At 43.5% G+C, this 21,887-nt stretch overlaps 1 protein-coding gene across 1 annotated transcript in view; it reads right to left on the bottom strand.

Annotated features, from left to right (window-relative positions):
* Positions 1-709: 709 nt before the first annotated feature.
* The window catches only part of LOC144798334 (dual specificity protein phosphatase 22-A-like), a 156,221-nt gene continuing 135,043 nt past the window's right edge, over positions 710-21,887 (bottom strand). Inside the window, exon 7 of the mRNA XM_078669165.1 lies at positions 710-2,710. Coding sequence (XP_078525291.1) covers positions 2,528-2,710 — 183 coding nt within the window. The 3' untranslated portion in view covers positions 710-2,527. The remainder of the gene's footprint in view (positions 2,711-21,887) is intronic.

Below are 21,887 nucleotides of genomic sequence, written 5' to 3'. Positions count from 1 at the left end.
AGTGTAGATCACAACTACAGAACCAAATTTGGAGAGGATTTGTGGAGTTCCGGATAGATGAAGATACTCTGGCTTCTCAAAGTCAATGAGATGGATCTCTAGGTCAAAGTCAATGTAAGCAGTTCTAATGGATAAATGGACTAGGAACAGGTGACAGGATACCACGCCAAGGTGCCTTGATGTAGGTGACGGACAGACAGACATGCTCTCTCTCTCGCTCGCAAGAGTTCTTATTTCTCAAGCATGTGGCTTAAAAGGATCATCTTTTTCAGGTCAGAAGGCCAGAGAGGTGACATCACCAAATTGAAGTGACTCACCAGCGCTAAGAGTCCCACAAGATTACACAACACAACTAGACCCAAGACTCTGGCAGTGCAAGTCAGGTTTTCAGCACTCCAGGCAGTTTAACTCATTCTTAATTCAGCAGTGTCGATATGCAAAGGTAGTATCAACAGTGTGAGGCTTATGGTCCTTAACACTTAACGGGAGTTAGTCAAAGATTCTGTTTTTAGTTCTCGCCTTCCTCCATTTTGCTGGTTGGGTGGTCAAAACACTCAGCATATGCCAAAAAGGCCCAAGTACATCTTTTAGTTGTGGGTTGTAATAGCCGTCTTGTAATACTTCACCACTGCACACTACTACTAATTGTTTAACCCAGATAAAGTACATATAGGGATTAACCAAAGCTCATGAAATTCTGTGTGAGAAATGAGGTAACATTGCACTTTATTCTCCAGCAAAAATTAATATCAAACATAATTACAAATCAAATATTGTGATAACACTCTACTGATTAACAATCAACTGGGTTGTAAAATGCCACACATTGCGCACCTGCATTTTTTCACAAGGCAATGCCAAAACAATCTTTGCAAATCACAAACTGTACTATTTCAACAAATTGATCCATTGCAGATTTTCACATTTGCCTTCAGAGTTACAGTATGTTGGTTAAGTGTTACTAGACTAACAGCAAACATGATCACACATTTCGTGCAGCTCATCGTACCCTTTTTAGCCTCCTTCCTTTAATACATTTAGACTCTTTTTCCTCTTAAGGGTCACCTCTCACCTATTATGTCCACCACTCACTCAACAGGCACTTAGTTTTTCACCCACAATCCCACTCTAGATCGACTCCTGCATGAGGCAAATCAGGCGTTATCCTCTCCAATAGGAACATTTGAGGCTGACCTGTGTGACTAGGTCACCCAATATGGCCACTGATGAAACAATGCCCAAAATACCGGACATATTTCTTCCCACATGGCCATCCCAAGTGGCCACCACTCTTCCAATATGCATTCAAACGAATCAGAAGGAATTGTAAGGAACACAGGCTTATAAATCTATGCTATTCCTCATTGCTCAGAACAAAACCCCCACTAACTATCAAGCCTACTAATAAATACAATTTTCAACTCGTATTAGATTTGTGATTATTTGTTGTGCAAGATAGTAAAAGTGATCCATTTTTATTAACTTTAGAGAAACGTGCCACATTTTGTGTTCTATTTCAGTTCAAAAACTCTTAAATGAGTACTAAACATACTTTCATCCTTTCTCCTTTCCATTTAAATAGCGGTGTTGTTACAAATCAACACTTTATATGCAGGTATTGTACAAATGTTTTATTGAAACTTTCAAAATTGCTTTAATTTTTGCGATTTGTTTTGATTAATCGACAGGCTTAAACAAAGTTATTGCGAGAGATGTGGCAGGTTCCAAACTCAAGCATTCGTTTATGAAAGTCAGTAGAGTGGATATAAAAGACTTGGGAGGGCCCAACCCCACAGTTTGTAATGCACTACACAGCCTATTGTGTTGCATGCATGCCACTGTGTGGTTTTGTAAGACTTGTGGCACTTCTTGTATATGCTCAGATTGAATGGCACAGAGACTTTACCACGTAAAAATATGGACACAGGCAGTGCCCAACCCCTATAAGGACAGTATAATTAAATGTGTTAGAAAACTTAAAACAAGTAGATCACAAATTGGTGTAAAACAAAGACAACCACGCTCAGGAAGGACACCATAAACAACTTTTATGCTAGAATGAAACACTTATCTCACCAGGGTTGACTGATGCATATTCTTGGAACCAACAATAAAACCATACCTGTGTGAGAAGAGTGGCAAGGGGGTCGGACAGTGACGTATTGACTAGGAAGAGGCAGAGACAACATCACAAAATCCTGTTGCTGAATGGTTGTCTGCTGTGGAGGCTTTCAGAGGCAATTAATTAATCAAATAGGAGGAAATATTAAAAAAAAATAAGTCTTGAAATACATTTATAAGTATGCCTAAGATCCAATAAGTCCTTGGTGAACTGTATATAAACAATATCTTGCACAAGCATAAGAAAAACCATATGAGCACTTGGACATGACAAAGTTGTTTCCAGCAAAATAACACTGTAGGTGTATTTAACAATTCCCAATACAGTACTGGTGGTAGTGTGACTGGCTGCTATTGGCTGTTCAGAGCCACTGACTTCTATTTGGAAGTTCTATCTATTGTCCCATCATATGCCATTGGAACCATAGGCTTTGTAGGGCAGAGAGTAGTGCACCGGAGACTGGTTCAACCATCGGTTCTGTGCACTTTCGACCTTCTCCTTCTCCTTCTGCTGGGCTAGTAACCGCTGCACCTGTTCCTGGTCATTAAAGGGGTTCCTCCCATACTCCTGCCGTAGCCATACTCTCCACTGAAACAGATGAATAAATATGAAATAATTGAAATACTAAGCGGATACATTACACTTCTTTTGCAGTATCTCACTCGACAAGAAGGCTTGGTGAAGCTCAAAGTTACACGCAGCCAAATTGCTAGCACATTAATGCAGCAACATGAGTAAGTTTCTACTTTCAGTATATGATATTTTTCACTATTTGTCTTTCCTAGTTTGCAGTGCAGACAAATAACCATGACCATTGACTGTGTTCAATATTGAAGAATCACCTCTCGCTATTTGTGTTATTGTACATTTAAGTGTGCTCTCTTGTAAAGCACAAAAAGACCCTTATTATGAGTGGATTCATAATTCCGAAAATTTCATGTTTCTATTATTACATGATCAGATTGTATCCAGATGCAATTCTAAAAATATACAACAAAGGCTGCTTACTTCTAAAAACCCCTTCTTTAGATGAAGTAGCTATGGTTTTTTAAAAAAATAAAACATTTTTGTACTCACCATCAAGGTCAAGGAGGAAAGCACTCACATTAAACACAGGCTACACAATTTACCACACAGTATTAGAAATTAATTATCACAGATGTTGAAGAAAATGCAGGTTGATGGTAGAATGGAACCAGTGAATGCTACTCTACTCTATACCCTATAACAAGTTACAGCTGCATCAATCACAGGTATCTCAACAATGCAATTGTTATGGAGAATTTTCCTCTTCAGTCCAAATGTTTTTCAAAGTTGAATTTCCAAGTGGCATACCATCAGGTAGAATTAGATGTAAAGTCTAGGTATCACACTGCGTTTGTAAAATCTGATGGTACCTTTAAACTTTTTGCTTGCCATTTGTACTGGCCTCAGCAGCATCAGTGTTCCAGAAGTTCATGACCAAAATGTTTGAGAATTTTCCCATTGTTGTAGTTTTCCAAGAAGATCATTTGGTGTTTGCAAGCCACAGAGAAGTACACAATAGCACTGTTGAGAAAGTGCTTCCCATGCTGCAGAAAGATGGAGTCACAATAATAAGTGACAAATCCATATTTGCTATAAACGAAGTTGAATATCTAGGACATGTTCTTTCCGGTGAGGTGGTCAAACCGAAACAGAGTACTGAAGAGGGAATAGTTAAAGCTGTACACCCAATGGAGAGAAAAACTTCGCTCATTCCTTTGGCTTTGTGAATTTTACACAAAGTTTATCAAGTATTTATCAAATCTCACAGAATGCTTTAGAAACGTACTGAAGAAAAATCCAACATTTGAATAGACCTTGTCAGAAAAATTATGATTGATTCAAGCAAAGTATTGCTTCTGCTCCTGAGCTTCACTCGTACATGGATGGACCTGAAACATTCATCACAGTAGAGGCTACTGATAATGGAATGGAGCAGTACTGTCTCAGTTAGATATGGGTAAGGAAGTCACCATCTGTTTCACTTCCAGAAGAATGAAAGATGTTGAAACCCGATACTCAGTGATAGAAAAATAGATCTTAGTTTATGTATGGACCATTGAGAAGAGTAAGCCATACCTTTTGGGAAGAAAATTCTGTTTCAGAACTGATCATAGACTTTTGATTGACGTCTTGTCTGAAGCAAAGATACAGAGGGCAATGGATGGATGTTGTGTAAAGAGTTATCAGGAAGCAGTTTCCCAAGTAGTAATCTTCTTTATTAGTAGATTATAATAACACCCACGGAGGACGCCGCCGCTCTACTCCAGGACTCCCAGCAACTGACTTTCGTTGCCGAGAGTACTAGAATCGAACGGAGCTCACAGAACATAGAATCCTGTTTGTGGAAATACTAGCGATGTGCTCTCGTGCTGAGCACAGCACGAGAGCACAACAACAATATACAACAACTTCTCCCCCTCCACAATGTTTTTAATAAATGAAACAAACCAAATGAAATTGGAAAGAGAGGAACAGAAAAATAAATGATATTTCAACCCAAAACATAATCATTGAATCTAACAGGTAACTTTCTGCATCTGACAGAAGATTCAGTGGTTTGATGAAGAACTTCTTCACCACCTTCAGAAGACAGAATGTGGAGAAGAAGTTGTCTGAGAATCTGTTTGACTGGAAAAAGAACAAGACGTGGAGGAAATATCAGAAAAAGGAGCATCTAACCAAAAAGACTATTCACGTTGATCAAATTGTTCCTTTGACAAATTCAGCAAAGAGCGTGCTTGAGAATTAGTCAAAAGAACTAAAGCTCTCTTGTTCCACCACCCTCTACTGCCAAGTAAAGCGGATGCTTTACTGACAGACGTAACTTGAACAGCAGAGGAAAACTTAGAGAGTCCCTTTGAAACTCTTTTTGGGTTTCTAATAAGAACCCAGTCACCAGTTTTTAAATCAATTGAACTGAAACATTTACGAAAATCATGCTTGTCCCTCATGACATTCTGTTTTTGTGCCACTCTATTTGATAAATTGACATCGTGTGACTTATCTCTTTCTGAAATGTTGACATTGAAATTACCCTTGAGATTCTTTTGAGACAACCATTTGGGACACAACTTGGTATGAACGTCTCTATTCCTTAACAAAGAAAAAGGAGACACACCAGTGGTACTATGAGGGGAGATGTTATATGACCAAAACTTATCCTCAACAAAGCCTTTAACGTCAGAATGAGAAGAAAGGGCTGTCTGAACAGCGTCTTTGACCAGTCTATTGGCACGCTCTACTAAGCCATTGGAAGAGGGCTAATAAAGAGCAACCTTAAAATGGACGACATCATGTTCAGACAAAAATGAAGTAAATTTCTCTGAGAGCCAATATCTGAAACTACAACAGATGGGCAACCTTCAATTACAAACAAATTCTTCAAAAATGTTATGGCATTTGCAGAAGACGGAGATTCACAAAACATGTGGTACACCCACTTGGAGTGATAATCAATCAATAAAATGACATATCTCATATAATGAGAAAGCACTTCAAATGGTCCAGAAAAATCTATACTCACTTTTTCCCATGGCTTATCTGGAAAGGGAACAGGATGGAGAGGAGTACTCATTAGTTTCCATTTTTTATCTGAAAGCAAACATTCGTTGCAAAAATCTATAAAAAACTTCACCTGAGACTCAATTGAAGGCCACCAGTAGTGAGATTTGATTAGCTGAGACGTTTTTGTGATGCCTAGATGACCTTGATGTGCAAATTTAATGATATCAGGTCTGATGTCTGAGGGAGGAACAAAAAGATCATGTCTCATAATCAAATTATTTACCAATGATATTTCAGAAGATACCATGGCAAATGCCTTTAATCCATTGGACAATTTCCTGCTTTCTGGCCAACCTTTAGAAATATACTGTGCAACTAGTTTTAAGTCACAATCCTTGTCGTAAGCTTTAGACCAAGATTCCTCTGTGATACAGGGACATAATTTGGTAGCATCAAGTGTGGCAACAACACATTCAATGTCACCAAGTTCCTCAAAGTCTGAAGAATCATCAAGTGCCATTCGGGATAAACAGTCAGCTCGAAAATTCTTGCCTCCCGAAATGTGTTTAATGTTAAAGTGAAATTCATGTAATTTAGATAACAACCTGACAAGTCTTGAAGAGGCTTTACCTAGACCACCTCCGTTAAGAAGTTGAGTGAGGGGTTTGTGGTCAGTGAATAAATCAAATTCACGTCCCCAAATATAGTTCTTAAATTTTTCAATGGCCCACACACAAGCCAAAGACTCTCGCTCAATCGTGCTATAGTGTGTTTCTGAATTTTTAGGTCTCCTAGAAGAAAAAGCAATTGTATGTTCCTGTCCTGAAACCCATTGTCCTAAGACAGCACCCAAACCAGTCAGGCTGGCATCACCCATTAAAAAACATTTTGCAGAATCATCAAAGGGTTGTAAGGCTCATGTTTTTGATTCGAATAAACGATGTATCAATCTCATTAGTCCATTCGAATTTTGAACCTTTACGTAAGAGCGAACGGACTGGTTCTACAATCAGGGCATAGCCTTTTATAAAGCGGGCATAATACTCCGCCAAGCCAAGAAAAGAGCGAAGGGCATCTTTGTCAGTGGGAGGAGTGGCACCAGAAATAGCTTCAATAAGAGATGATTTGGGTTTTATACCTTCAGACGTCAAAGTATGACCTAAGTAATCTAAAGATTGAGACCCAAATTTACATTTATCAGCCCTGACTGTCATGCCCGAGTCGTTGAGTTTGTTCAAAACAGAAGTCAGGTGTGATAAATGAGACTGCCAATCAGGAGAAAAAAACAAAATGTCATCTTGATAGGCCTGCACGCCAGGCATGGATTGAAAAAGATGATCCATGATCTTTTGAAAAACACTGGCTGCAGAAGCCAGGCCAAAAGGAAGTTTCAAATATGTGAAAACTCCAAATGGGGTAACGAAAGTGGTAAGATCTTGGGAGGCCTTGGTGAGGGGAACTTGATGGTATGCTGAACGTAAATCAATTAAAGAAAAATATTTTGCCCCACCCAAATTGGCAAGGAGGTCTTGAATTTTGGGGAGGGGGTGGCAGTCAACCAAAATGTTCTTGTTTAATGTGCGTAAATCGGCACATAACCTGACCTCGCCATTCTTTTTCCATACGATAACGATGGGCGAAACCCATTCAGATGAATCTGAAGTAGCAATAATGCCATCATTTTTAAGAGTAGAGAGAACAGATTTAAGTTCATCTCTCGCACTGATGGGGACAGGCCTAACTTTATGAACTATGGGTTGAGCACATGCTTTCAATTTGATTTCATGTTGAAAACCTTTCACTGTACCTGGTTGATTTGAAAATACATTTGGAAATTTATCCAGAACTTGTCTAATTTCAGATTCGTGATCATTGACAATGAGACATTCAGGCACAAAAGAAGGAGCAGGAGAATAATCCTCGGGAGGATCACCAACTCTTATTGGATTATCCGAGCCGGGTACCAAATACAGACCCATCTTGGCGAGATCTTGCCACCCTACTATATTGCGACCTTTGATAGCCACATAAATCTTGGTAACAATTGATCTCTCCAAGCATTCCAATCTGTAATTGAAATACCCAAGCATGATAATGTCAGATTCACCGAATGCCATGGGACTAACATCTGATTTAATCAAAGAAACTGAGTTGTTTCATTTCTCATGAAACACAACGTCAGACAAGATAGTTATTGGAGATCCAGAATCTGCCATTACTAGGATTTCTACATCACCAAAAAGTGCCGTACAGAAAGGACCTTTGACTAATTTGGGTGTATGAATATAATTACACTGAATAGAAACAACCATGTCTTGAAACTCATCTATGCAGACATCAACTTCAGTACATTCAATGTTGTTAACAGAAGGTCTGAGAGGTTTTTTAACAGAACGACATAGACCTTGAAAATGACCCAATTTTTTGCACAAAACACATCTCTTGCCAACTGCCGGACAAGTGGGGTTGTTGCCAAGCTGAGATTTCGACCCACACCTGTAACAAAAGGGGTTAGGTTTCCTAGGTGTTTGTCTAAAAGATCTGTTCACATTAACAACATTAACTGAATTGGAACTGTCATGAGTTGTCGACTGAAAAGGAACACAAGGTTGATCTTTTTGAAGAGCATTGGATGTCGTAATAGATCTCTCAATGCTCTTTGCAATGTCAATGGACTCTTGAAGCGTTGGTTTCTTACAACTTAATAATCGTTGTTGAATTTTCTTTGAATAACAAGAAAAAACAAATTGATCCCGTATATATATATATATATATATATATATATATCAGGATTTGATTCAAATTCGCATGTTGAGGCTAAAATCCTTAGTTGAGCAATATATTCCTCAATTGATTCGTCCTCCCGTTGTTTCCTCTTAAAGAAATTATGTCTTTCGAACATCTCATTAGGTTCTTCACCATAATGCCTTGCCAGCCGAGACAAAGCTTCTTTGTATTCATCCCAATGATCGCCTGCATCACCAGTGGGGATGGGAGATCTCGGTACATTTTCAAAAACATTCTGTGCAGCAACTCCTAAACATCCATATAGTATGGCAACTTTTCTTTCAGGGCTAAACTTTACAGCGTCAATTGCCACAATATGATTGGCAAAGGCTCTAACCCATTGACGCCATGGAATAGCTGGTTTGCCAGGAAGTTGAAGAAATGGTGGAGGTTGTGCAAACTGTTGTGAAGAAGCCATCAATACACAAGTTGATTCTTCAATTTGAGAATCTCAGCAAAGTAAATATAAATTAAACAACTAAATTGTAATGATAATGTAATAATATTGTGTATGACAGTTTCAATGAAGTAACATTTATGTACAGAATAAACTTCAAATAAGAAAATTACGTGCAGGCAAAGGTGTGCCTGTCACCGAGAAAATCATACCTTCAAAATTGAATGATGATATAAATGGATTAAAAGCAAGAAGGTTGGTGTTTCAGGTGTAAACGTAAATTATTTTCTTGAAGCGAGGGTTAGAACTTTTGAAAAACGGTCTTTCCGTGTAAATAAATTTTTTCGTGTAGTTCTGTATCCAGGCAACCTACAAAATGGCCGCCCGACGTTAGCGTGATGACGTCATGAAGGACGCTTGGATGTAGAAGCGTAGAAATCGAATGAACAGAACAGAGTATTCTGAACTGCGCAGGCTGTGTACTCACGGCCCTGATGACGACGTCTGCTCGAATTCCAGGGATGGTAACGGATCGTTGAAAAGGTAGAAAATTAACCTTTCAGCTGGGTTTGAAGAGTCGGGATTTCGGCGATGTGCTCAGGTTCCCAAGATGAAAGAAGAGGCAGGTTAATGCTCGTGGAGTAGACAGGGAGTGAGGTTTTGCCGAGAAGCTTTCCGGTGGGTGTTTCAGGTAGGTTCTTGACCCGCTGTCGCCAAATGTTGTGTAAAGAGTTATCAGGAAGCAGTTTTCCAAGTAGTAATCTTCTTTATTAGTAGATTATAATAACACCCACGGAGGATGCCGCCGCTCTACTCCAGGACTCCCAGCAACTGACTTTCGTTGCCGAGAGTACTAGAATCGAACAGAGCTCACAGAACATAGAATCCTGTTTGTGGAAATACTAGCGATGTGCTCTCGTGCTGAGCACAGCACGAGAGCACAACAACAATATACAACAATGGATTGGCGAGACTGGCTACCAAAATCTTTGAATTTCACACAGTGCAAGTGGAAAAAATGTAAAAGCTGACTTTCTTTCCAGACTACCTGATGAAGCAACTGAGGATAACTCTGAGGAAAATATAGAATAATGTATTATAGCCAATGTGGAGCATTGTGTGGTTTTACCAGACATGGAGGAGTGGCACACTAGAAAATGTTACTGAATTGGAAAAGGTCATGAATTTAGTGAAGAAAGGGTTGCCTAAAAAAGGTACTATTCGCACATCTTTGCAGTTGTATTGTACAGTAGCAGATGAGGGTCATTGCCAAATGGATTGTGTAATATTTATGTGTAAAGCACACTATGACCCGCAAGGGTATCAGGGATGACAAGTTAGTTCTACCCTCATGTCGGAGACAAATAATTTTTGAAATGGCACACAGTAGTCACAGGAGCGTGAGTGCCACTAAATGGTTTGTGGTGTCCTGGAGTAGATGGAGAGGTGGAAAGCCTGGTGCAAAAATACAATGACAGATATTTGGCTGCATCAGTTCCAATTCCTGTTCCAGTGGTGTTTCCCAGTAAAGTATGGCAAAGGGTGGCTGTCTTACCAAACTCTTTCTGTACATATGAGGTATTTGATTCTGTTGGTGGGCCATTTATCAAGATGGATGGAGGTAAAAGGAGTCTCTGAACCAAATACTCACTCTGTAATTTGTTTTATTCAAGAGGTATTTGCCAGAGATGGGGTGCGAGAAACTCCTAACTGATAATGAAGTTTAAACTATGTGTCACAAAATGAAAGAATTCTTGCAGAAGTGTGCCATTCAACATATGCACACACCATTGTATCACCCTTAGACAAATGAAATATTCAATAGAGTAGTGGTAGATTGAGTTCAAAGTGCCATCAAATAAAAAGTTGATTGAGTGGATGCTATTAGAAATCTACTTTGGACTGACAGAACTACACCACCTTAGGTGAAAGGCAAAGTTCCTTCTGAACGCATGAGAGGTAGGAAAGCAGTGTCTTCAGTGTGTCCGTTTCAGGTTGTCTAAGCTCTGAACCAACAATGTGATGGTACCGCATCGAGTCTTGAGGCAAAATAGCCAGTGATATATGCAGTGTTGCTCAGTGTGAACAAGGTCTAAGAACTTTAACATCTTAGTGGTCTAGTGGGTTTGTATCAAAGTTACATTGTTTTTGAGTAAAGAATTTCCAAGTTTAGAAACCCTGTTCATAAAAATGAAGTTCTGGGCAATGCTGTGCATGTGTAAATGATCACTGGTGTAGAACGTCACATATTGCCAAAGTAAGGCTGTATGATCAGAGAGCTAATCAGCTGAAGGGAGGTGAGGGCAGAAAAGTAAAAATGGACTAACTCTATATATGATTATACCTTTATTTGCTGATATTGGTCTGTCAGTGATTCAAAAAATCCTCACTGAACGAATGATGGAACAACAACAGCAGTCTCTGTTGAACGAAAATATTGCCAGATAGTTACCAAGGAGAGAACACTATACATAGAAATAAACAGGGAAAACTAAAACTATAGGCAATTCAATGTAACCCACAGAAAGGCCAATTTATACACATTCCAATAAAGAGACAAGAATCAGCGAGCTGGCTGGGGAATAAGACTACCCTCTTTTCAACCAACAGATCTTGGTTCCCCTGCTCAGAAACAAGTCTGGGGTTGCCTGTGTTACCATCTGGATGGACCTGGCCTGGTACTTCAGGCTAGACTGTTCCTACTTGGAGTACAACCAAAGCCGATCTGCATATTGTCTAGAGAGAAACATTGCACACAAAAAAAATGGACTGGATTGCAGCCTTGAGTAACTATCTGTGGCTGAGATTAATTCAATTAAAATATTCCATTCATCACTCTTAGGTTTTCCTCCTTATTGTGCCCAAGGCAGACAATACTTCTTCAGGCCGCATGTGTATTGCTTGGAACTCCAAGATCACAGTCAGTTAGACAGGAACGAGCGATCTCCACTGGCTTCCGATTGCTCAATGAGTGGGATTTAAATCATTGTGCATTGTCCACAGTGCTCTATAAGGAAGAGGGCCACCCATCCTACGTCATCTGGCTATTCCTTAAAACCCCAATAGAGCACTTCGTTCCTCAAATGTCTACCTGGCTGCCATCCCGCTTGTCAAAAGAGCTAGAAAAGGAGATCAATCCTTCATCTTTAATGTCGCAAAGTTCTGGAACTCTCTTCCCCAGGCCAGTCGAGCTATAGAAAATGAGCTACACTTTAGAATAGTGATTAAAACCTGGCTTTTCAAATAACTCTGTTTCAGTGTTCCTTCTGCCTTAAGGTGGTTTTACCTCTTGTTTCAGCATTGGGATGCCTTTGGCCACCATGCGTTCTACAAATTGCATGAATAGAAACATAAATAGAAATCAGGGCAAAGTACTCCAGGGCAAAGTTCACAGTGTCGCTAGTCCGATAACTAGCCAAATGAAACAATACATCTTGTGGTTACAGTTACAATTATGGAAAAGGTTTTTTTTTCGGGAGGAACATTTAATTGTATGTGTACAGGGAATCCTGGTAAGAGGGAGCCTCAAAGGGTAGGGAACTTATAGGAATTGAGTCTTGAAGACTTAGGGAGCTTAGAAAGACCGGAAACCCTGACAGCTTGGGAGCTGGTAAACAGGGAATTGATGGACAGGGAGAACTTGGGATAGAGGAACCTAGAGACACGGGGAGGTAGCTGGCAGGTGGGGAGCCTATGCACAGGATACGTTATGTGCTCCCACCTCCAAAGGATCTAGGTACAATTTAGTATATTTTCTTGGACAATGTATGTTTAGAGCTTTATAGAAAGAGAGAAAGTTAAAAAAAAGTGTCTATGGAGGTTCTGAATAGAATACCAAAAGCCAGACCCTGATCTGAGAAAGCTTGCCCCATCTCTGATTTTGAGAAAGACTACAAAGTAGATGTGGAATTAAGTATGGTTGACTAGGCCTTGTCGGGTAGTTGAAGGCAAGATCATTGAAGCATTTATAGACAGGCTACTTTAGGATCAAATCTTTCATTTATTATCTGCAGAACAGTCGTTGTACACAGCATGTCGCCTACAACCCAAGGCGGGCCGGCTGTGTATAGATGCCAGATTTGAGACCAGTGGTGTGAACACAGCAAGCCGCCTACAACCCATTGGGCTGGACGCGATTAATTGCAGTCGGTTATCAAAAAGCAGGTGGCAATAGTACCTCGGAAGTACTGATTTTGACCGTAAGGAACAATAAGAATGAACAGTATCAAAGAAATAGAAAACATCCAATTGCCTACCCATAGCTGGGGGAGATATATATGTTCTGTTCGTACCTACTTCCACAGTCCCTTTGTTAATCATTCGTACATAGTCCCTTAGTTAATCAGTCGGCTCCTCCCCCATTGCCCCGGGAGTAGATGGATCTGGGAGGAGTCTTAAAATATGCAGCTATAGTGTATGTTTTAGGCCCCAGATTAATGCAGATGTGGAGGTTTAAAAGCGCCGATTGTCGGAGAAGATGCAGCCAGCTAAGCACTTTCATGCATGTCATTTGGTGATGTTATTAAAAAATATTGGAAAAAGATACACAAATGTATGGGTGAAGTGTTGGGAACTACAATACGTCCAGAAGCAAAAAGATGTCTCCTAAATGTGTGGGAACCCACAGACCTTAATCATAAAAATAAACCATGGGTCACCCTGGTGCTGATGGTGGCAAAAAGGAACATGGCACAGTTGTGGGGGGCTGACAATCCTCCTAAATTGATGGCCTGGAAAGCAGACCTGGACTTGTGTATGGTAAGAGAAAAGACAGAATATGTGGCATGAGGCTGCCCCCAAAAATGGATTTCTATCTGGAGCAAATGGAATGCGTTCCGAGGTAATATTTGTATACCCCCCCATCTCCGAACCCATGATGAACCAACCTCACCGTACATGATGTAATATGTATATTCCCTGGGCATTTTCTGATGCATCACTGTAACAACTTAATGGTCATTTGATTTTTGTAATACTATAAGTACACTGTCTTGTTGTTAACTGTTAACAAAAAGAATTATAAAAAAAATATGCAGATGTGTCGGACATATTAGTTCCTGTATTCTGTGGAGAGGATTGAGATAAGTGGGGCCCAAATCTCGGCATAGGAAGAGTTTTCAGATATAACAGCCATGGACAGTCTTTCCATGCGGACCAAGAGCCTAATTTGGTGTAGCCACTATCTATGGTCAGGGGTTCCGTGCCCAAGGAAGACATGATCACCCGGAGTGCAGCATTCAGCATGAGGGCCATCTGCCTGCTATTGAGAGAGCGGAGAGGAAATGTCTGTGCATTCGGGAGTCCTAAAATACTGTCGGCAGGGATGCGGGTGATAGTGCCATTGAAAGCAGTGTCATGGTCATCTAGAATCTGGCCCCAATATCTGCTCAGCTTTCGGCAGTGCCAAAGGAGATGGAGCAAAGTTGCGGGATTGCCAAACTTGCACCAGCAGTCCCCGGATTATTGTCCTTTCCATTTCTGAACACGGGCTAGCATGTAGTACCAGTAGGCAATAACCTTATCTGTGTTTCGGTGTGCCCCATAGTTTGTGCTGTGTGGTGAGTTATATAGAAGATATACCTCCATTTTTTGTCTGACAGGGTTCAACCCAGCTCTGTGGTGTGCTGCTGAGTTAGACAGGTGGATATATATCTCAGAGATTAGACTCTTTAGTTAGGTTTGAGAAGCAGCCATTCTTCAAAGTGGGTCATCGGGTGTGATGCTCCTGTGCGAAGATGGGGCTGGAGCAACCAGTGAGACAATTGTTTGTAGGGGAACCGGTATGCTTCTGATACAGAGTAGTCAAACTTGAGTGATCAAATATGATAAGACCGTCCTGATCAAAAATTCAGCACATGCGCTTGCAATTGCCTTCGGTCCAGCGTCTGAAGGTACTCTGCGTCATGCCTAGGGGACGTCTGGATTAGCAAAAATGGGTGTCAAGGGTGATGGGAACGAGGTCAGGCCCGCTATGGTTGCCACCCTATCCCAGACTTTGAGAGTCATTGGTGAGGAGTATAGACCCCCAAGCCCTTTGTCACCAGGGAAGTCATGCGGCCTTCCATATGTGGGAGCCTGCTACTGTTTGGTCCATGAAGACCCAATGCTTCTCAGTGAGTGGACGATTCCACTCAACCAGAAACCGAAGTTGGGTTACTTGGTAGTATTGTAGCAGCATGGGTACTGCAAGGCCCCCTTCTGGCTTTGCTGGATGTAGGAGCTGTGCCGTAGCCTTGCTTTTTTACCTCCCCAAATAAAGGAGTCGATGTCTCTTTGAAGTGTTCAGATTAGGTTAGGTGGGGGAGCTACGGGAAGCGTCTGGAAGAGATAGAGTGCGCGAGGCAAGATGGTCATTTTCATAGCAGCTATGTGGTCCAGCCACAAGTGCGCCGCTCATTGACAATGTGCCAGGTCCTTGCAGGTTTGGACAAGCAGCGATGTGTAGTTTTCTGCAGCGATTTTGGAGAGGTTGCGTCCCACCGTGAGACCCGAGTAAGGAAGGCCTTTGATGACCCATTAAAAGTCAAATTGTAGCTGCAGTGCGCGCTCAGTGTCTGGGACTATGTTGAGATTTAGAATTTGGGATTTCTGCATTTTTACCAGGAAGCCAGAGATTGCTCCAAAGATTTGTAGCTCAGTGATGATCGCAGGGAGGGAGGTCAGAGGTCGTGTGATAATGAGGATAATATCGTCTGCGCAAAAGCTAATCAGGGGCTGTTCCGTGCCGAAGGAAATGCTCATTGCTCTAGGGTTGTCCCTTGGTCTCTGTGCTGGGGGCTCCATGTAGATGCAAAAACAACAATTGATGGACAGAATGCAGAACAATGTCATACATTCACCCCAGTACAGAGATCTGGGCTTGAATCCATCGTTTTTTTGCTCACCATGCCATTCCAGTTTGAACCCAGCCATATGCAAATCAGTCTTGACCCTGTGCCCAATGGGAACAGTCCAGTCTGAACTGCCAGGCCAGGTCCTCCCTGGACTTGAAACAAGCATCCACGCAGAGCACAAAGAGACACAGAAAGAATGGGCAACCTTGTTGAGTGCCCCGCTGGATTGGGAACCCGCTAGACCAGATGCCATTCACCCACACCATCGCGTAGGGGGTGCAATAGATGCTCTGAATCCATCGACCAAAAAGCTCACCTAAGCAAAATCACCTTTGGGTTTTGAAGAGGTAGGGCCAGTGAACAAGGTCGAAAGCTTTTTCTGCATCAATGGCTAACAGGAGAGCTTCTTCACGTGACCGATGTACCTTATCTATTAAGTGGCAGATGTGTTTTGTATTATTGCTGCACTGTCAGGAGGGAATTAACTCAGCTTGATCCGGGTCGATAAGGCTTGGTATGAGGGGATTAAGAGGATGAGCTAGTTCGCTTGCAAATAACTTCACGTCAACGTTTAGTAACAAGATGGGTCGGTAGGAGCCACATTGCTTAGGCTATGTCCGTTGTTTAGGTATGACTGATCTGGAGGCCTCTAGCATGGAGTCTGTGAGGGAGCCTATATCAGCGAAGGAACTAAAGAGGCATGAGTAGCAGGATAAGCTCAAGGCAAAAGGTCTTGAAAAATGCAGCGTCAAACCCATCAGGACCAGGGGACTTCAAGGTTTTCAGCAGGCGAGCGATCGCTGAAATTACTTCTTCCACGCGGATGGTTTTATCAAGGTCTTCAGACTCACCCGCGGGAAGAGGGGTGACTGCCACATCTTTGAGGTATGTCTGGTACTCAGGAGCTGGGCCTCTATCTACAATGAAGTGTTTTGCATAGTATGCTTGAAAGGCACAGCGATGCTTTCTGCATCGTACTGTCGTCCCAGAGGGCGATGTGATGGCCTTCACCGACTGTGCATACTGTTTGCTACGAAAGCAGTGGAAAAGCATACAACCCTCTTTGTTGCCCCCCAGGTAATATTTATGTTTGAGGCATAGCATGGCATATTCTGCCCTGTCAAGATCAGGGCAGTTCAATTGGAGACGTTTTTTCTCCAGTTCCCTCCATTCCCGGGGTGCACCAATGCGTTTATGGATGGTTTCTAGCTCAAGGACCCTTTGCTCAGGGGCCTTCTGTTTGTCCAGACACGTTTCATTCTTGTTTGCCAATCGCGCAGCGAGTTCTCCCTGTGTTAAGTATTCCTGGATGGTTTTCTTGAGCGCTAGGCCTGTGGCAGTGGACTGCAACATAGCTTCCCTGAGACGCCAGGTCGGAGACTGTGATGAAGAGGGTGGAGAATGAAGGGTGAGAGTGAGGAGCGCGTGGTCAGAAAGGGTGAGGGGGACGATTGTAGAGGCTTTTACCCTGTCCCAGGAAGCTGGGGAGGCTAGGAAATTATTGAGTCTTGCATAGGTCTTGTGAGCCACTGAATAAAATGTGTAGTCCTATGAATAGGGTGGTTTGAGCGCCACACATCGCGTAGGCCACAGTTGGCAAGCCACTTCAGGCCATCAAAGAAGGTAGCCCCACTTTGGCCAGCTCTGTGCCCGATCGGTCGAGTTCAGCAACCATAATTATGTGAAAGTCACCCCCAACAATTACAGGTGCATCAGGGGACCGAAGCACCTTGACAAGGGAGTTGAGTGAGAAGGGTTCTTGGCGTTTATTCGGGGCCTAGATCGAAGCCAGTGTGAGCTGAAGGGAATCTATCTACAGTCTGAGTGCCAGGAGATGCCCTTTGATCTCTGCAATCTGACCCAGAACCATTCCCAAAAAATGATCAGAGAAACAGACGGCCACTCCCCCATTTTTCCCCACCTCTGATGAACAATATTTCTGTGGGAAGCGTTTGGATTGCATCCAGTGTACATCTGTGGGGAGAAAGTGTGTTCCTTAACCCCTTCCACGCTGATGACGAGCTGGGCTCGTCATGAGGTAGCCTCCTGGCACGCTGATGACGAGCCCAGCTCGTCACGTAACATGCGCTTTAAAAAATCTCAGCGTACGAGCGGAATTCCGCCCGCACGCATGCGGTTAAACCAGGCAGATGTCTTGGGAGTTTTCAAGCAGGGAGAGCACGGTCAACCTCTTTGTGGTGTTGGTAAGGCCTTGAACATTAAGGCTTACCATCTTAATTAACATGAGGATTGGAAGAAGTGGGCCAGCTAGAGGTCATGATATATAAGTGCCTGGGGTGCAGCGGGACCCACAAGCGCCATCCCATAGTATCAGGTAGGGCGTGTTCCCTTGAATGTTTCTCATGTGCATAACAGAGAGTGTCATCAGGAGAGACCCTTAAATTACCCCCAAAGCCCAGCAATGAAAAGAAAGCAACATACATTTGTATATAATGAAGTAAGATACAGTCCATATAAATGGAAAACAAGAAAGTAGGGATGGCAGCCTTGGGGTGGTCCACTCCTGCCCTTACCCTCCAGGCCATCCACCGAGCCAGACCGCCTCCAAGGTACCTCTTGAGAAGGATCGGCATTGTCCATACCTTCTCCAGAGAGGGAGCGAGGACCGCCGACCTCTCATTGGTGATAGTGTCTGGGTCTGGGCGATAGGTGTCAGGTGAAGATCTGTGGCGTGCTCTGCATCTATTCCTGCTGGGTTGCCATTTGTGGGTAGCGGTTGGAAAGGCGTCATGCTCCGTCACAACTAGATTCAGGACTTTGCATGCCTCCCCTCCCAATGAAAGATGAGGTGGAAGGGGGGACCCAAAGAGTATGAGGTGCCTATCCATCGGAGTAACAGGGCAAAATTCCTTACGCTTCGGTAGCAAATTGCTGCAAGGTCCTAGAAGAGTTGTGGTGAGTGGCCTAGAAACTGAAGTTTCTGGGAGTCCCCAGTCTTCTGAAGAATTGCTTCTTTGGTTGAAAAATCATGTACGCAAACTAGGATGTCAGCAGGGGGCCTTGTCGGATCACAGGGGCCCACTCGGTGGCATCTATCAAGTTTAACTTCACCTTCCTCCAAGGCACCCAGGACCAAGCAAAACAAAACCTGCATGTATTACTCCAAATCTGAGCCCTCTGCTGCCTTCAGTACCCCCCAGTTGCGAATATTATTCCTTCTGGATCGGTTTTTGAGAGCTTCAGAGTGGGCCTGTAGCACAATCTGTTGGTCCTGGAGATGTATTCTCTTGTAAGTTCTCTAGTTCTTCATCTTGAGCAGAGTTACCCTCCTCCAAGTCTGCCACCCTCTCCCCGATTCCATAGATGTCTCAGCGGATCTCCCTTACTTCGAGGGCGAGGTCCTTCTTTACAGTCTGGAGGTCCTCGTGGAGGGAAGTGAAGAGGGACTCCAGGTTTGTCGGTGCGGTCTGTTGATTTTGGGTCCCCCTTGTTCCCGTTTTCTCACCAGGTGCCTCATCTGAGGTCTTAAGGAGCATGTCCCGGACGTTGCAATCTTTTTTTAGCTTTTACTGTTGACTTGGCCAGGCCCATCCTGGCCTAATATCTGTGAATGAGGGCTTTAGGCACAGGGAGTGGGCTCCAGTTCACCGGGAGGGCCCACCAGCAGGTATCTTTGAGTCCCAAGTGTCATGGTGGGCGAGGTGACTGGGCAAATACTCCCAGGGCATGGGGTCAAGCCTTACTGCCCACCACTAATCTTCAGGTGGGTCCACAAGCCACTTGTTTAGCAGTGTGCTAAGGGATGCTGGTCAGAAAGATTACCATTTCAGGCCTCTCGGTGCAGGGCAGATTGTGGGGGTTCAGGTTGGGATGATTGCAATTCCGTAGAGCTGAAGACCTGTGGGCCCCAAGGCCTCCCAAGAATGCTTGGTTGCAATCCCAACGGATCCCAGTTTGGAACTGAAGAGGGAGGAGGAACGGCCTGCCACCCCGAGATCAGTTGAAATAAGCGCAGGCCACTGGACCTGAGTCCCCCCTACTCTGCAAGGCGGCCTGCAACTTTCCCCTCAAAGCCAGCCATCAAGGGAGGGGGGAGCAGCCCTTTCTGTATCTGGGTGGAATGTCCAGATGCTCTTTCGGCCTGCTATTGACCAACTCATGGCTGGATGCTTGCGGGGTTCTGCAGGGGCTCTGATCAGTCGGTGAACAAGGCCCGGGAATCAAGGTACAAAAATTCCCCACCTCCTCCCAGTGCTTGGGGCCTTCTGCCTCCAGCCTCCTCTTCATCTCAATTCACCACTCATGGCAGTCTGAGGTGGCATGTCTCCCATGTACACCTCGCAGCTGTGTATGTAGGCCACAGGCAGAGGCAGGCCAGACGCAGCTGCCCCCTCAGTCAACGCAGGCAGTTCCACCACCCGGAGGCACCGAGAGGCTCCGATGCCGCTGCTCATCCCGCAGGAGTCGAGGGTGTGCTTGCTGTTGCGTGAAAGACAGGTGAGCAGGCACCCTAGTGACTGGTGCGTCCCCAAAGCAGTGCGGGCTGTGCCCGCCGTAGTCTCGGCATGGGAAGCGTTTGCCTCACTCAGGCCCCCACCGGTCACTCCTGGCACACATCTGTGCCTTCATGCTCTACATCATTTAGAGGTAGAGAGGCCGGTGGATAGAGCCTCTGACAGCGCTGTTAGACAGGTGAGGTGGGACTGGAAGAGAAGAATGACAGCTCACGCCGGCATCTTGGCCACACCCCTGACAGGCTACTTTAAAACTGATACTGTCCTGTACAATGCACCTGTGAAGGGATCGTCTAGCATGCAAGATGTGCTCTTGCTTCAGAGCCCCATATGGATCTCAAACCTGCATACTGAACCCACTGCAGAAACAAATCGGAAGACATATGCAGAAGTAGTTGTAAATGACAAGTGGGGCATCCAAGATTTGGTGGCTGGCAGATAACTGGGCATGAACGGGTCTCAGTTTATCCAGCTGCTAATAGCACTGCTGGCTACTTTACTAATGCTGGTATTAAGGGACATGTCCGCATCAAATGTCACTCCTAGGTTTTTCTTTTTACGATTATGGGAACCGTCAGCTTTTGTACTAGAATGCTTGTAATAAGGAGGGAGGAGAGGTTAGTTCTGACTTTATACCCAATTAGAATGAGTTCTGTTTTATTGCTGAAAATCTCTAGTCACTCCTGCTTCTACTTGCTCAGACAGTTTGCATGTTGTCAAAAGGGGTTGGGCCACTGGAGATTTAATACATACTTGGGTACCATCAGTTTCTAAATTCCATCACAATTTGGGGAGTTGTCAAAGATCTTGAACAGGAGCCAAGTAGATATTAAACCATGTTAGGGAATGTACAAAGTCTTGCATACGCCCTCAGCAGGAAGTGGCTTCCTGAGACACCTAAGGACCCAGAGTTACATGTTGGGAGTGGTAGACTAAAAAGGAGAAACATTTTAGTGTGGCCCGTCAGCAGGGCTAAAAAGGCAGATCTCTCCAAGAGGATGATGCAGTCAACTATATTGAATCCTGCGGAATAGCCGAGTATCATCAGCAGGCATCCAGCCCATCAGAGTGCATAATCGCAGCAACCAAGCAAAGCACGTTCTGTAGTGTTTAAGGGTTAGAAGACCAGCAAGATCGTTGGGCAGGTAGATGGTGGAAAAGGGTTCTGGAATACACCTCTAGGGTAAAGGAAAACCTGGTGCCAGAGACATACAGAGACATAGAGATAGAGAATCGGAGTCATAGTGTCACCAAGGTGGGGGAATTATAAGACAAATGGACAAAAGAACAATTGGTTAAAACATGAGATAACGGGGACAGGTGGGACCACATTGGACCCATGGTTAAGGAAACATAAAAATAAGGCACTACTAGCAGTAGACTATAGGGGAGGAAAAGAAAACAGTAGACAAAAAGTCATCATGTCACCAACCTCATACTATGGAGACACAGACAGATACCAATTAGGTTGTATGGAAGGGTGCATGGCCCATCATCTACAAATCCTGCTGGGACTTCCAGATGGACAGATACTATTTTTATAGCTGATACTGGGTAGAAGATGGGGGAGGGAAAAAAGAGCCAAATGAAAAGGATCAACGAGCGGGGAAAAGCCACAATGTAATTTACCTTCAGATGGGTTAAATGGAAAGTCCCAAGATATAGCTCCTACATAGATCACCACCATTGGAAAATCATTCATCATTCAGGCCATGTTAACATTAACTTGGGCAGCGGGTGCT

Source organism: Lissotriton helveticus, chromosome 12 (assembly GCF_964261635.1).
Source record: "Lissotriton helveticus chromosome 12, aLisHel1.1, whole genome shotgun sequence".
Classification (NCBI taxonomy): Eukaryota; Metazoa; Chordata; class Amphibia; order Caudata; family Salamandridae; genus Lissotriton; species Lissotriton helveticus.
The sequence above is the reverse complement of the archived record's forward strand: the minus strand, read 5'-3'. Positions and strand labels throughout refer to the sequence as shown.